The sequence below is a fragment of the Suricata suricatta genome, chromosome 6 (genome assembly GCF_006229205.1).
Source record: "Suricata suricatta isolate VVHF042 chromosome 6, meerkat_22Aug2017_6uvM2_HiC, whole genome shotgun sequence".
Classification (NCBI taxonomy): domain Eukaryota; kingdom Metazoa; phylum Chordata; class Mammalia; order Carnivora; family Herpestidae; genus Suricata; species Suricata suricatta.
In genome coordinates this window covers 69,063,871-69,077,716 of record NC_043705.1, presented here as the reverse complement: position 1 = coordinate 69,077,716, position 13,846 = coordinate 69,063,871, and the positions used below count along the sequence as shown (strand labels likewise).

Genomic DNA, 13,846 nt, shown 5'->3' with positions numbered 1-13,846 from the left:
CTAGTATGAATCTGAGGGGATTGATCTGAGAACTCCTGAGTCTAAAGGCCACACTGCTTTCACTTCAGTCTTGAACTCAGTATGTTCTAAAGCCATTAAGTGCTCAATAAAATGCCAGGTAGTCAGTAAACCAACTCGGATGGTCTACATAATAGTGCAAGTTTGAATAACACATTTTACCTGTCGCTGCACTACAAATATCAAGTAAAGGTGAAATAATGTTAATCTGCATGTAATTATTTAACTTTCTGATCACCTGCATTTTGGCAGGCAAGACAGACTGCCACCTTTACGATAATCAGCTAATAAATCCTCATGATTGTTACACTTTTATGCAGAGCAGTAATCTGAACAAATTGGCTGCTGACAGCTGCGGTAAATTGCCAAGAATGAGTGCTGTCAGAGAACAAGTTGTTTTTATGAACGTGCAGAATAAGTAAATCCTATGTCAAGCAATTTTATTCAGTTGGAGTTATTTGCAATCCAATATAGCAAGATTTATGGCATTATTTATTAGTGTGCAAAATGCTTGTTTATCTTGAAAGTGGCATTGATTTGGGGTACATATATTTTCGGCTGGGGAATTGCTACTGACTTATTTGTTGCATTGTTATCGGGGCTGAGGATTTGGTCCTGCCCATGAGAACAAAGTGCTACAGATGTAAGCTTCGCGAGAGAGATCTATTTCAACAGGATTTTTATTAATGGTGTTTGTTAAGAAAAACTTATTCCAAATGGGCAAATTCTGGATAAAGAACAAATGCTTCCAAAATCCACAGCTATAAAAATAAATCTCTGACTCTGTATTTAATGCCAAAGGAAAGAGAATGTGGGATGTGTAGGTGCACACATATGTGTGTTCCAGTATAGCATGGTAAATGGGAAATACACCCTTTGACTTTGGATATTAACAAAATTAATGTTCTCTGAAGGTTGAATGTCATTGCTTCTGTGGGCTCTGATTTGCATAGGTTCTTATTTGTGATACCAATTCTCCAGTGATTCTTTTCCTTCCTACATAGAATGAAAACAATCCTCCTGCATTATTAATTTGAAAGCACAAAGATAGCTAGTCAGAAAATTCTAAACTGAAGAGAGGTTTTTCATGAAATCATTATATTTCACCATTTTTCTCACTGAGGATTGAGTGAAATATTTCATTAGTGAGATCGACAATATTTAAGGAAAGAATGGAATGTGTCATTGATTTACATCTTGGTTTTTCATAAAATCAACCTAAGCCAAGTATATTAAGATTTCAATCTATTTTCCTGAATGGGTTATTTTTTTTCTCTGAAGATTTCCTGCCAAAGTTTATACTCAATGCAGTGTTTCTTATACAGTGGGCAGAGTTTCCAAAGATGGCTTTCAGGCACCACCATATGTATATTAGTTTATCTTCATGTCAGGGCATGGAGATTTTCCCAAGTTGCTGTAATAAAACAGTCTCCCCAAAGATAGTTAAGCACTGACAACTTCTAACAACAGAAAGGCAAGAGCAGCATGAGAGATGGTGTAAAAACTCTGTAGTTGTGAAACTTGAAACCACTTTAGGGGTTATGTATTGAAGTCTCAAAAATGCAAAAATTCTAAGGAATTCCCTATTATAGTGATTTATACTATAAACATTTATAATATATCATGTATTATTAGTTTTAGTAATGTAAAATGGCTCTTGTGTATTACAAAATCTCAAAAAGCTTCATAATTTTATTGTTCAATTTGGTCAAAACTATGTAAAATGTGTTTATTTTTAAATTAACCCCCCACCAAAGAAATTCTGTAGAGGCTTGTCTTCCTATTCTGAAGATTGTTTTCAAATGTTTTGCTAATCACTATGGCTTCATAATATCATTAGCTAATACTTCAAGGCACAGCACACAATAAGCTTATTGTCAAAGTAGATGTAAGTTTCTACTGCAAATATTATTCTTGATAATTTGGGGTTGTTTGGGCTGAATTCGTGCTAGACCTGATGAGACCATCATTGGTTTGTGAACGAGAATGTGGCTGACGCAGAGCTCAGCTAAGAGCGGACGTGGTGGCTCTGCAGATCCTTGTTTATCATTCTGCTCACTGGTGCTTGTTCAATTAGCATTATCTGTAGTCCACAGTTTCTTTACTGGGATCTTTTAAAGCCAATTGTCCATTTTGTGAGGATTAGTTCAGTTAAAACTAGATTATATAATCCGTAAATCCACTTAACGAGGCCTATATGAACTGTGATTCAGTGAAAGCAAGTTAGCAAGTAAGGGGGGCACTGTCTACCCCTCTATGTTATGTAGCTCCTACTCTTTTCTAAAATACTTGCAGGATATAAGTGACATCTGATGCATGGGACACCTGTGTTAATGCATATATTAAGTTTTTATAAAGCTTGATACTTGTTTTTAAATTTAAAAAAATCCAAATAATCTTAACATCTACTCCTGCCCCCCAGTGAACTCACACATATGGACATGTGCACACACAGGGTGCTAAGCACAAGACTCTTTCATCTGGGAGGAATATCACTGGTCTCGGGGCCAGGCATGGAGATAGAAGGGCAGGGAAGAAAAAAGGTGGTAAGAACATTGAACTTTTACTCTACTCTTCAGGGGAAATGTCACCAAATAAATGTGACACATTTCTTTCAAGGGACTAAATAAATGCATACAGTTTTTTAATTTTAATTTTTAAAATTTTTGTATTTATTTTTGAGACAGAAACAGAGCACGAGCAGGGGACAGGTAGAGAGAGAGGGAGACACAGAATCTGAAGTAGGTTCCAGGCTCTGAGCTAGCTGTCAGCACAGAGCTCGATGCGGGGCTCAAACCCACAAACCATGAGATCATGACCTGAACCAAAGTCAGACCCTTAACAGACTGAGCCACCCAGGCGCCCCAATGCATACAATTTTTAAAAAGCATAATGAACTTTAAGCTTTCATATGGAAGTCAGCAAACTTTCAAGTTCTTGCCATCATCAAATTTCTCCAAGCCTCAATTTCCCCACTTGTGGAATGAAAGAAAGTAGCTTTGAAAATCAGTTTCAAATCTGTTTTGATTCTTCTATTGATTGATTGATTGATTGATGATCGGGGTTCAGCACAGATGGTAAGTTTTTAAATTTTCCAACATGAACCCAAGGGATAAAAACCACGTATTCTATTTACATGGTACTTTCAGCTTTTCATAGTACTTACCCATCTATGACTCCTGTGTTCTTAGGACTCTGCAAATAGAAGGCATTATAAATTTTTTTTTCCATTTGGAAAGTGAACAAAGCTGATGTACAAAAACTTTAAGTGACTTGCATAATATCAGAATGCTAATGAATAAGCTTTATTAAAACTTTGGTGTTCTAAACCCCTGGCCACAGTCTGAAGCCATTTGAACTTTGTTCAAGACAACACGCTGAGTCTGTGGTAGTTCTGGGAAAAAGGAGATGAGAAACTAGTAGGCTTAGAATGACTGTCCCCTAAAATCTAACAGAGGCCTGACACACTTATTGAATAGTTCATGAATAAATGAGTTAATGAGTGAGCAAAACAAGTGTTGGAAGGAAATCAAACCACTTTCTATGGGGATAAGAAAGGATGGTAGGATGGGCACATTACACGCTAAGCCCTGGTCAGACACCATTATGGGGGGTACATTTGGGCCTCTCTTCACTTCCATATTGTCCATAAGTACTTCAGCACTTATAGAGCACCAACTGTATTCCAGGTGCTATGCTAGACACCTGCCATTGAGGTGTTTCAGGGTACTGGCAGAGAAAGACAACTGCAGGCTATTTCACTGAGAATTATTAAATTTGGCAAGCAAACATAGATATATCAGCTCGGGCAGAGGGTTGCCTTGTCCAAACACAGAGAAACAGGTATGCCCTGGCATGGATGGTGGGAGAATCCTCAACTGTCTGGAAAGACTTGAGTCATGAGTCAGGACTGACAGCTGACGGTAGATCATGGCGGGCACCATTGCCTTGCTAAGGATATTTCAGAGGCGGTGGGAACTGAGGGGAGGGCCGTGGTCCGGTTTGTGTTTTAGACATCTGTTACTGAGGGGATTGAATTGTGTCAATCATTTTCTCCTTAGACAAATCCCTAAAAAACAGAGATTGAGGCGAGGATTAAGTTCTGATGCTTCATTGGGAGATAGACCCTCAGGCAATGAGAGTGAGAGACAAAGAACAAAGGCAGGGAAGATTGGGAGGTGAGGCAAGGCAGTATATTACTGCGATGGCCACTGTTTCCTAAGTTTCAGACACACCGCTGGTTGCTGGCACCCACCTGGCCACATGTGGACAGGCAATCTGGAGAGTTACCCTTTGAAGCAGTCTGTGAGAGGGAGGAAGGTGTGGGGAGTTACCTTCCCATCTCCTATTCCATTAATCTAAATTCACCCCACTGGAAAACTGTTGTAGCATCTGATTTCTCTGGCACTTGATCAGGAAGCCAGATCCCATAACCCACAGTATGGCTGTTCATCCAAGTGAAGAAGTGGTCAGAGAAGCCAGAAACTTGGGGCATGTGGCCATTAGTCCTAGATGCATAGTGGCAGCCATGGGGAGTGCCCAGCTTATTTGGCAATTAAGAGTGGAGCCAGTCCTAGATAGAAGCCCCATGAGGATGCAAGCACAGTTAATCCATCACAATGGCAGGATGAAAAGCAGCCCCTTGGGAAAGCACAGCCAAAGTCACTTCTGAGGCAAAGAAGGCAGCCGATGAAACAGGAGGCCATCCTTCCAGGAGAATCTAGGGGAATAAGATATATCCAATAAGCTTTCAAACTTACATGTGGAACCAAATATGAAAACAGATATAAGAGGAGCCATTCTTTGAACTAAAGGAGAGAGTCCACACCCTAGTTTTTTGCCCCTCTCCCTTCCATGGCAACTTTTGAGGTACCCTTTTGGAAGGGAATCTGAAAATAAATTATCTGCTCTCCAGTATCAACATAAAGACTTTTTTGGAGGGTGTATATAATAAATTTGAAGACTAATATTTCATTGCCTAAAAGATGAATTTGTTCTCTTAGTTTTTGGTCTGTGGAACTGCAAAGAAAGGATGTGAAGAAGCATACACATGGATAGAGTTGTAACACATTGTGAAATTTGGGGTTTTCGGGAATTTGAAGTTCATCTAGTTCAGTTACCTCATATCACAGATAAGAAAACTGGAAATCAAGAGGATGTGTTTTCTTGGAAAAGGTCATACAAATAATTAGTGACAGGTGGAGGGCTAAAATGAAGGGAATCTGGCTCCCAATCCTACCCTCTCTTTCCTGTACATATCTGTGTATGTACTTTGGGAGTTCATGTATTTGCTTCATTACTTTTTAAATTTTGCATGTTCATATTGGTAACAATATAAAACTATTAATTTATGCCTATATTGACCATCCAGATGACCATCAAGGACTTATGTATCCAAACCGTAATGAGTCCTTCCATTCTTTAGGCAATCCCAGTACAGGGGACATAAGCACAGGTGAATCTGCCTGTTGCTCTGCTCTCCCACATTACCACAGACTGCATGGTTATAAACAACAGAAACTTATTTCTCACAGCCCTAGAAGCTGCTGGTAAGTCCAAGATGGAGACACCAGCAGGTTTTGTGTCTGGTTTCCTGGTTCATAGACTGCTGTGTTTTCTCTGTCCTTCCATGGCAGGAGGGAGGGATCTCCCTGGGGCCTCTGGTATGAAGGCGCTAATCTCATTCATGAAGGTTCTACCCTCATGACATAATCACCTCACAAAGGCCTCACCTCATAATACTGCCAGGTCAGCCAGTAGGTTTCAACATAGGCAATTTGGAAACAAACACTCAAACTGTGACACTGATCTGTAGCAATAAGCACTGAATTCACTTTGGAACAGACTGTGTTGTGGAAGTTCCATCTTTGTACATATTTATTCAACAGCAACAGAAGGGTAGCAAAGACTTCATTCCACCAAATTCCAGCCATAATTTGATTTAATACCCACTTAAGGCAGATGTCAGTGATGTTGTAATGCGAACTTCATTCTGAAATTAAGACAATTTTGCTCAGTTATCAGGTGACATTTCATTTAAAATAGCATCTGAGGATTACTCCTGAGCAGAGTCTTTAGATGAAGAGGAGAGCTGAAGAACCCCAACTAGCAAAAAGAACTTTGGAGTCATTAATACTGTCTGCTAATATATTTATACAAATAAACACTTTCTACATTAGAATTATTAAAGTCAAAATTCTGAAACATTAAATATAGGATAGAACTGAGACTATTTCTACAAGAATACCCAATAGTGAAACTTTAGTTGCAGCAGAAAAGCATAATCCTCCCTATAAATTTACAATGTTAATTTAAATTTTATTAGTTTCATAGTTTTAAATTTTTAATTTGCTGAGTTTATCTTCTTATAGGAGAAATAATTTCGTCTTCTTCTATAGTTTATATATATTTTAAAAGTATACTTTATAACATAATTCCATGCTTCAAAACTGAAAAAAAATTCTGTTGAAAACAAGTTGAGATATTTCCCAGTTTAATACCCAATGCAAATAGACCCACTTCCTCCTGGGATATACGGTTATGGGTTATGTTGTGACGACTAGTCCAGGAAAAAAGCCTAGATCTTGGATCCCATTGTTCCAGGTTCAGGTCCTGGCTCTGCTGATAACTAACTGTATAGCTCCATTAAGTCAGTATCTTCTCTGGCCTTCAGTATTTTCCTTGCTAAATTAAGGAGATTGTAAGGATCACAAATACCTATGCCTATTGGAACCAGAAACAGAATTAAGTGAAATAGACCAGCTGTAAATAACAGACAGTATTAGGGATAGTAATTCAGAGGACATTTGCTCTGTCTTAAGATCTTTTTAATTCAAAACTTTTTTTTTTAGCACTACAAGCAAAAACAACACATCCATGGCCCAGATGTGATCTGAAAGTCGCCAATTTGCAATTCTTGCACCAGATTATCTTTAGAGAACCTTCCCCAAGTCTAGAGCCTCAAATGCAATGACTCTAACATAAATGAGGAGTAGGCCAGCATCCATAACGCCAGTGTAAAGTGGTAATAGCCAAAGGAGTCTTCCAGAAGGCTTTGATGTATTTTAAGAGTGATGCAGTGTCGCATGAAAGAGTAAGGCAAGGATGAGACGGGGAAATGCATTATCCAAATGAGCAAAAGGTCTCACTTGTTCCCAACCTTACCCAACCAAAAGTTCGGTGTGAATCGTTATCCCTGTTCAAGTCTCTAGTATCATAGTCCCAATGTAATCAAAGACTCATTTACATTTAACAAACTCCAGGCTACGCACCATGCCAGTTGCTGGAAAGATCTGTAGAAAATCATATTGACATTCTTTCTTTTTATTAGAAAATGCATTTGATTGGTTGTTTTTCACCATCCCATTTTTCTCCTCACTTTGTTCCAGGTGTCATTGACAGGAACTTAATTCCAATTAAAATTAGAATATTAGATAAGGAATCTGTTGTGTTTTTTCCCAGTCTTCAGAGTGTAAGGAGAGAGCATGAAACTATTTTGAAGTGCATGTTGTATTTGCAGAAACAACGAGGTTATTTGATACACGTTCTCACTTTAGGAAGATGTTTTCCAGACTTGGTACAGACTCTGATTTCCTGCTCTCAATAGTTAGCATTTACACACACGGGTTTTCTGTCACTGAACAGGACATCATTTTTCTTTTTATTTCTTTACTCCTCTTCCTCTCAGATGTTCCTAGTCCCAAATACCTCTCTTGTCATTTTGATTGGCAAAATAAAAGGAAAATGTCAGACTTTGGTTCAGTTTCTAAATATATGCAATACTAAAGAGATGTTTGGAACCACAGGTGTTAAGGCTCTGTTTATAGAAATTTAATTTAAAAGCAAAACAATAGACAATAAATCAAGTAAAGAATAAGAAGGAGCAGGGTGCCTGGGTGGCTTTATCCAACTTAATTTCCGCTCAGGTCATGATCATTGCGTCTTGGAATCAAGCCCCTTAGCAGGCTCTGCACTGAGCATGGAGCCTGCTTAAGATTCTCTCTCTCTCTGTCTGCCATGTACCCAGCTCATTCCCTTTCTGAAAGGAAGGAAGGAAGGAAGGAAGGAAGGAAGGAAGGACGGAAGGAAGGACGGAAGGAAGGAAGGAAAAAAGAAAGAAAGGAAGGAAGGAAGGGAGGGAGGGAGGGAGGAAGGAAGGAAGGAAGGAAGGAAGGAAGGAAGGAAGGAACAAAAATTTAATCTGTCCCTGATAGCTGACTTCCCTGTTTATGGTGTAACCACATTTATTCTTATAATAGGCTATTTCCTGTTAAAAATGCCTTCTGTTCATATCTGCTCCCTTTCCTCAGCTTACTGGCTTTGTGATCACCTCAGTATCTTTCTCTTCCAAATCAGTTGGCATTTTTATGAAAACAGTGTTTAGCTCTGAGCAAGCAGGTTATCATGCATGGACTGTCATGAGGGGCCCTGGGTGGCTCAGTTGGTTAAGTGTCCCGACTCTTGATTTCCACTCAGGTCATGATCTCACATTCCTGGGTTTGAGCCCTGCGTTGGGCCCCATGCTGGCAGTTTGGAGCCTGCTTGGGATTCTCTCTCTCTCCTTTTCCCTGCCCCTTCCCTGCTCTATGAATGAATGAATGAATGAATGAATGAATGAATGAATGAATGACCCATAGGCTGCCATGTTAGGAAACCTCTCTTAGAACAACTCTGGTATATAACCTTTGAGCGATAATGTTTTTGGAGAATTTGTTTTTATTTACATTTATGCATGGTGTTCAATGAATAAACTGGCATGGTTTTAAAAATGAAAAACTTGGGCACTTGGGTGGCTCAGTCGGTTAAGTGTCCAACTTCAGCTCAGGACATGATCTCACAGTTTGTGGGTTCGAGCCCCACATCAGGCTCTGTGCTGACAGCTAGCTCAGAGCCTGGAGCCTGTCTTTGGATTCTCTCTCTGACCCTCCCCTGCTCACCCTGTCTCTCTCTCCCTCTCTCAAAAATAAATAAAAACATTTAAAAAAATGAAAAACTTATGGCATCATCATAGTATGTATCTTATTCATTGATTAATAACATTTATGAATTAAGGGAGAACAAAACCTGCACAAGAAGTCAGATTCTCAGTGGTTTGCCTCTTCCAAGACAGTTCATATTAATCTTTCTATAGGCAAAGCCCCACTAAGCTAGTCCGTCCAGGGATTGAATGTCCCCACCGATTTATGAATATGGTCACAATGGGTAGTAATAGAATCAGATAAGCATGGGGTTTTTTTGTATCTTACAGGAAATAAGAAATTAGACACTAAAAATAATCAGGGTCTGATTATTTTGTGAAGAAAGTGTGTTGACGTGAAAGACGTATTCTTCCAGTGGTCCAAATAGTATTTCTATTGATTTATTTTACACATAACTCTGCACTTTCAGTGTTTGATGTGACAGAAAGAAAGAGAGAAAAGAAAAAGAAGGAAAGGAAAAGAAAAGAAAAGAAAGGAAAGGAAAGGAAAGGAAAGGAAAGGAAAGGAAAGGAAAGGAAAGGAAAGGAAAAGAAAAAGAAAAGAAAAAAGAAAAGAAAAGAAAAGAAAAGAAAAGAAAAGAAAAGAAAAGAAAAGAGAAAAAGCCACTTGCTAACTCAAAACATTTGTTCCTAGGTGCCAAGTCGACCTGTCAGCTCTCAGTAGGGAACAGACACATAAGTTGGAGTTGCAGCTGGAAGAGGGTGAGGGACACCTCGTGCTGCTGGTCACCCTGACAGCTTCAGCCACAGTCAGTATCTCTGACCTCTCTGTCAACTCCCTGGAGGACCAGAAAGAACGGGAGGAAATATTAAGGAGATATGTACGTATGTAACCCTCCTCCATCAGGGTTATATGTGACTAGTTGAGGTTGTAAATGATTTACTTGGAGTGACAGAAGTACATCTGAAAGGCTGACAGATGAATCAGCAGAAACAGAAAGCTGGGCAAATACAAATGCCACACTTACCTTTATAGAATTCCTTGCATTATCCTGCTGTCTAGACACCTGGTTTTCTCTAGAGTCTCTTCCAAGGCAAGTTCTAGATTCTGAGCATCTCCTCCATGAGTTTGAAACGTGGCACTGTTATGCAGTAAACTTCTCGTAAAGGAATGTCAAGTATACACAACATTTCTTCAAAATTAATTCATTGACCCTTTGTAATTACAATTAAAAACTCTTGGTCTTTGCAAGTTTGAAATGGAATTAATGGCACCTACATTAATTAGTAGCTTGGTAACAAGAATATATTCCAGAAACAATTTTTATTTCAACTGCTTAGAAAAGCCTCACTTCATTCCTTTATTTTATTTTAATTGAATGGGAAATATAATTAAAAGGAAGCCTGCCTACATTTTGATCAAATGTAGTAAGTGATTGGGTGAGACAGTGAGTCACTATTGACTCAAATTTTACCAAACCAAAATATTCATACTCAAATCTACCTATCTCCCGGCATCCTCACATAGTGCATTTTCCACCATGTAGTTTTCTCAAATCAACAGAGAGGGGAGCTCTTACTCCACGGCTCTCTCTCAATGAAAACTCGAAAAAGTGAATGCCTCGGTACCCCTGAAGCTGGAAAAAAATCTTTTCCACTTAAAATTACAAAGCTTGTATTGTACAATGCTGCCAGGTGTTTAGAAGGCTCCTCTAGACACTCAGCCATGAAACCAAGCCCTGACTAACAAAGAACTGCTTAATTTTTTTTTAGATTCTAAAATATTCCTATTTGCTGACTGACATCCTTCCAATAACTGAATTTAATAAAGATGTACCTTATCAGGCTGTGCAGATAACATGAAGTGCTGGTACTAATGCTCTACAATATTCTTCAAACAGATTAGCAGGATGTGCGCTTCAGCAAATTTATTCTGGCTATCTCCACTGAATCAGCTGTCTGCTAATGCTTGTACAACTCATCTGCCAATGGTGTTATCATAAACAGTTTAATAGAGGTGACTTAGCAAGGCTAAAGAGTATATATTTTAAACCACCTAAGAGCCCAGTGTATTGTTGGGCATCTTTTAACATGTAATTGCAATTATGAAAATTATTTCACATTTTGGAACCCACAAAAACATATTCTCCTGTTACCAGAAGTGAGCCTCATGAATTGAAATAAGTTTAATGGAATTAATTGGTATATTAGTATAAAAATTCTAGGTTTTAACTGTATTTTATGGATGAATATTTGATACTATCCCATATATTAGAATGATACTGTAGGCTTGGTAATTAGAAATAATCCAACTATCATTGATTTTTTTTTTCTTTTTGTTGGATGGGCTTCCTTAAATCAGCCATCTCCATTCAGAATTTGAATATGTCCGCACTTCCGGAATGTTAGTTATTATTTCAATAAGATATAAAACATTATATGGACACCCAAGCTAATTCTCAGGTTATGTGCTGCTCAATATATTAAAAAGTGAACTGTATTTAAATGTATCTCTTTTTTTAGCCCTGAATTTCAAGCATAGGCCTGTATTCCCCTCTAGAGATGTAGCTGCTAAGAAGCTACTGTGTGCAGTAAAGCACATGTGTTATAATTGATCCTAGCAACACAAGGACAGAGACCTGTACTTTCTGGCTTCGGCTTGTTTCCTTTTTGTTACACAGATTATGAGATGATGAAATGCTGTATCATGTCTGAAACATCACTTGTTTCGGAGAAACATAAAAAGGTAGCTTATTTGGAGACTTATTTGTATATTTTCCCAGGAGAACATGTGTGTTCTTTCAATTTTAGGTTAAACTTAAGGATTTGATCCGGCAGTGGCCATAGTGAGGAAAGTAAACACATCGCCCCCGTAAAGGCTCCCCATTTCCGTCGCTCAGCTGCTCATTGCGAGGCATCGAAGCCCCGCCAGTCAGACAGACATTACTGTGGGAGCCATTCCTTGATCACCTCATTCTGAAAAGATGGCTAATTCCATTTTTTTTTTTTCTTTTGGGGGAAGGAAAGCAGGGAAGGTCAATAGGGGGCGGGTGGTAATGGGTAGTAGACCAAGAGCGATTGTATGACCTTTTCAGAACGGGTATGCTGAACCCTTGCTCCCCCTTGTCACAGTTTAAAAACCAGAGGAGCTAGTTTAGAGAAGAAGTTGTTAGCATTCCATTTTTATTATGACATTTCACAGTCATCTGATTTAATGTCCCTTGACCGGATTGTCCACCGTGAGACGATAGGCTTGAAATGTTATTTAGAGCATTGATAAAAGGTGAGCGGTTCTAAGATGACAGCGAGTCATAAGGCTGGTGGTGTGACATTAATTTTCTCCATAACAGAGATGGAATAAGACGTCACGGTGACAAGCTGTCAATCAGCTCTGGCCCCTCAGAGCATCTCGATGCCGTAGGATGGGGTATTGCCTCTCCCGTAATAGAGCTGAACTGAGGTGCGCTCGCTGACAGCTGCTGCAGCCATAGAGAAAATATATTATACAGCCTTTCATTAAAAAAATAAAGAGGACTCCTCTCCAGAGCATTTCAATCTTTTCCCATCTATTGAGGGCTGAAAGGATTCACAGCAAATCATAGATTCCTCTGCTATGGAAATTTCGGGCTTCAGAAGCCATCCAGGTTTTGAGGCCTTCTAAAATAACCATAAATAACAAGGCAGGAATACGTCTTGATAAAGCATTACTGAAAGATGTATTTTTAAACTGATACATTTAAGTTTTTTGCTTGTTTTTTTTTTTTGAATTCTTATTATAATCGATGCGTCACTGGCCTAAACAGTTGAAGTTGGCAATAAATTACTGAGCGTCAGCTGACTGGAGGAAACAAAACCTTCAGACAATAATTACTCCCCCAAATGAGAAGCAGAACATCGGAGTGGAAGCGTCAGAAGCTGTACATCTGGGCAATGAGGTTACTAGTATGAAATAATTCTCAGCCTGAGGACTGATGATGTTTGTTTTAGACGCAGTGAAACTTGGTTGAAATTGCTCTTACAAATGAAAGGACAGGAACCTTTTGATAAAACTCTTCTCTGTCATTAGGATAGGGAACTTGCCTGGTGTGTAACACTCCGTAAACTCAGATAAGGGCATGGTTCTCAAACCTGGTGTTATTACATTAGGAAGACAACATGCTACAAACTTCTGAGTTATAACACCTCTATGTAAAGTCCCCACTGTTAAACTCTTAACTTACAGGAATTTAAATGAAGAGAAAAGAGCATTTTTACTGAACGCTGTCCTCTGGGTAGTTTAAATAGATTTTTGGTGATAAGCAACTGTTTAAAAACAATAAAAGATTAAGCACTAATCCTTGACTCAACACTCTTAAAAGTTAGGCTCTGAGATTACACATTTATCTGCATTTCCTCCTCTCAATATGCCAAGGTCATAGTTTCAGTGTAAACACTGACTAGTCATACAGGACTGATAAAGTTAATATCTCAGTAAGCTTCTGCTTGTCAGTAATCTCACATTCTTAATACAAGGATGGGAATGTTCTTTGGTAACAGTTTGATGACTTTGTTAGGTTACGCTCCCTGGTCTTAAAGGACTTTAAGGATTATGATACAGAAGTACCTTTGATTTACTGAGAAGAAATGCTGGTCTTGTCATAAGAAAAATGCTATGAAGTGCAAATAAACAAACACCTATGGATATTCTACATCAATATTTACTCCCTAAGTATTTGTGCCCATTAATTAGGGTTCTGAATTATTGCATTGGTAGCCCTCTTTTAATGCCTTCAGATACTATACTTCCCAAGACACTACTATTATTAATTTATGAAATTAAATGGGTTTTATTCTTTGGATCTGATTTGTCTGTTGAAATTTCTCTACTTCTACACATATGACAATGGAAAATAAAATCACAAACTTAAGAAA

The 13,846-nt window shown here is 38.6% G+C and overlaps 1 protein-coding gene across 3 annotated transcripts in view; it reads left to right on the top strand.

The window, feature by feature from the left end:
- MCTP1 (multiple C2 and transmembrane domain containing 1) overlaps nt 1-13,846 on the top strand; it is a 512,254-nt gene that overhangs the window by 324,319 nt on the left and 174,089 nt on the right. For all 3 annotated transcript variants that reach the window (XM_029942619.1, XM_029942618.1, XM_029942620.1), the window contains one exon: nt 9,630-9,816. In XM_029942619.1, the coding sequence (XP_029798479.1) occupies nt 9,630-9,816 (187 nt within the window). The remainder of the gene's footprint in view (nt 1-9,629; nt 9,817-13,846) is intronic.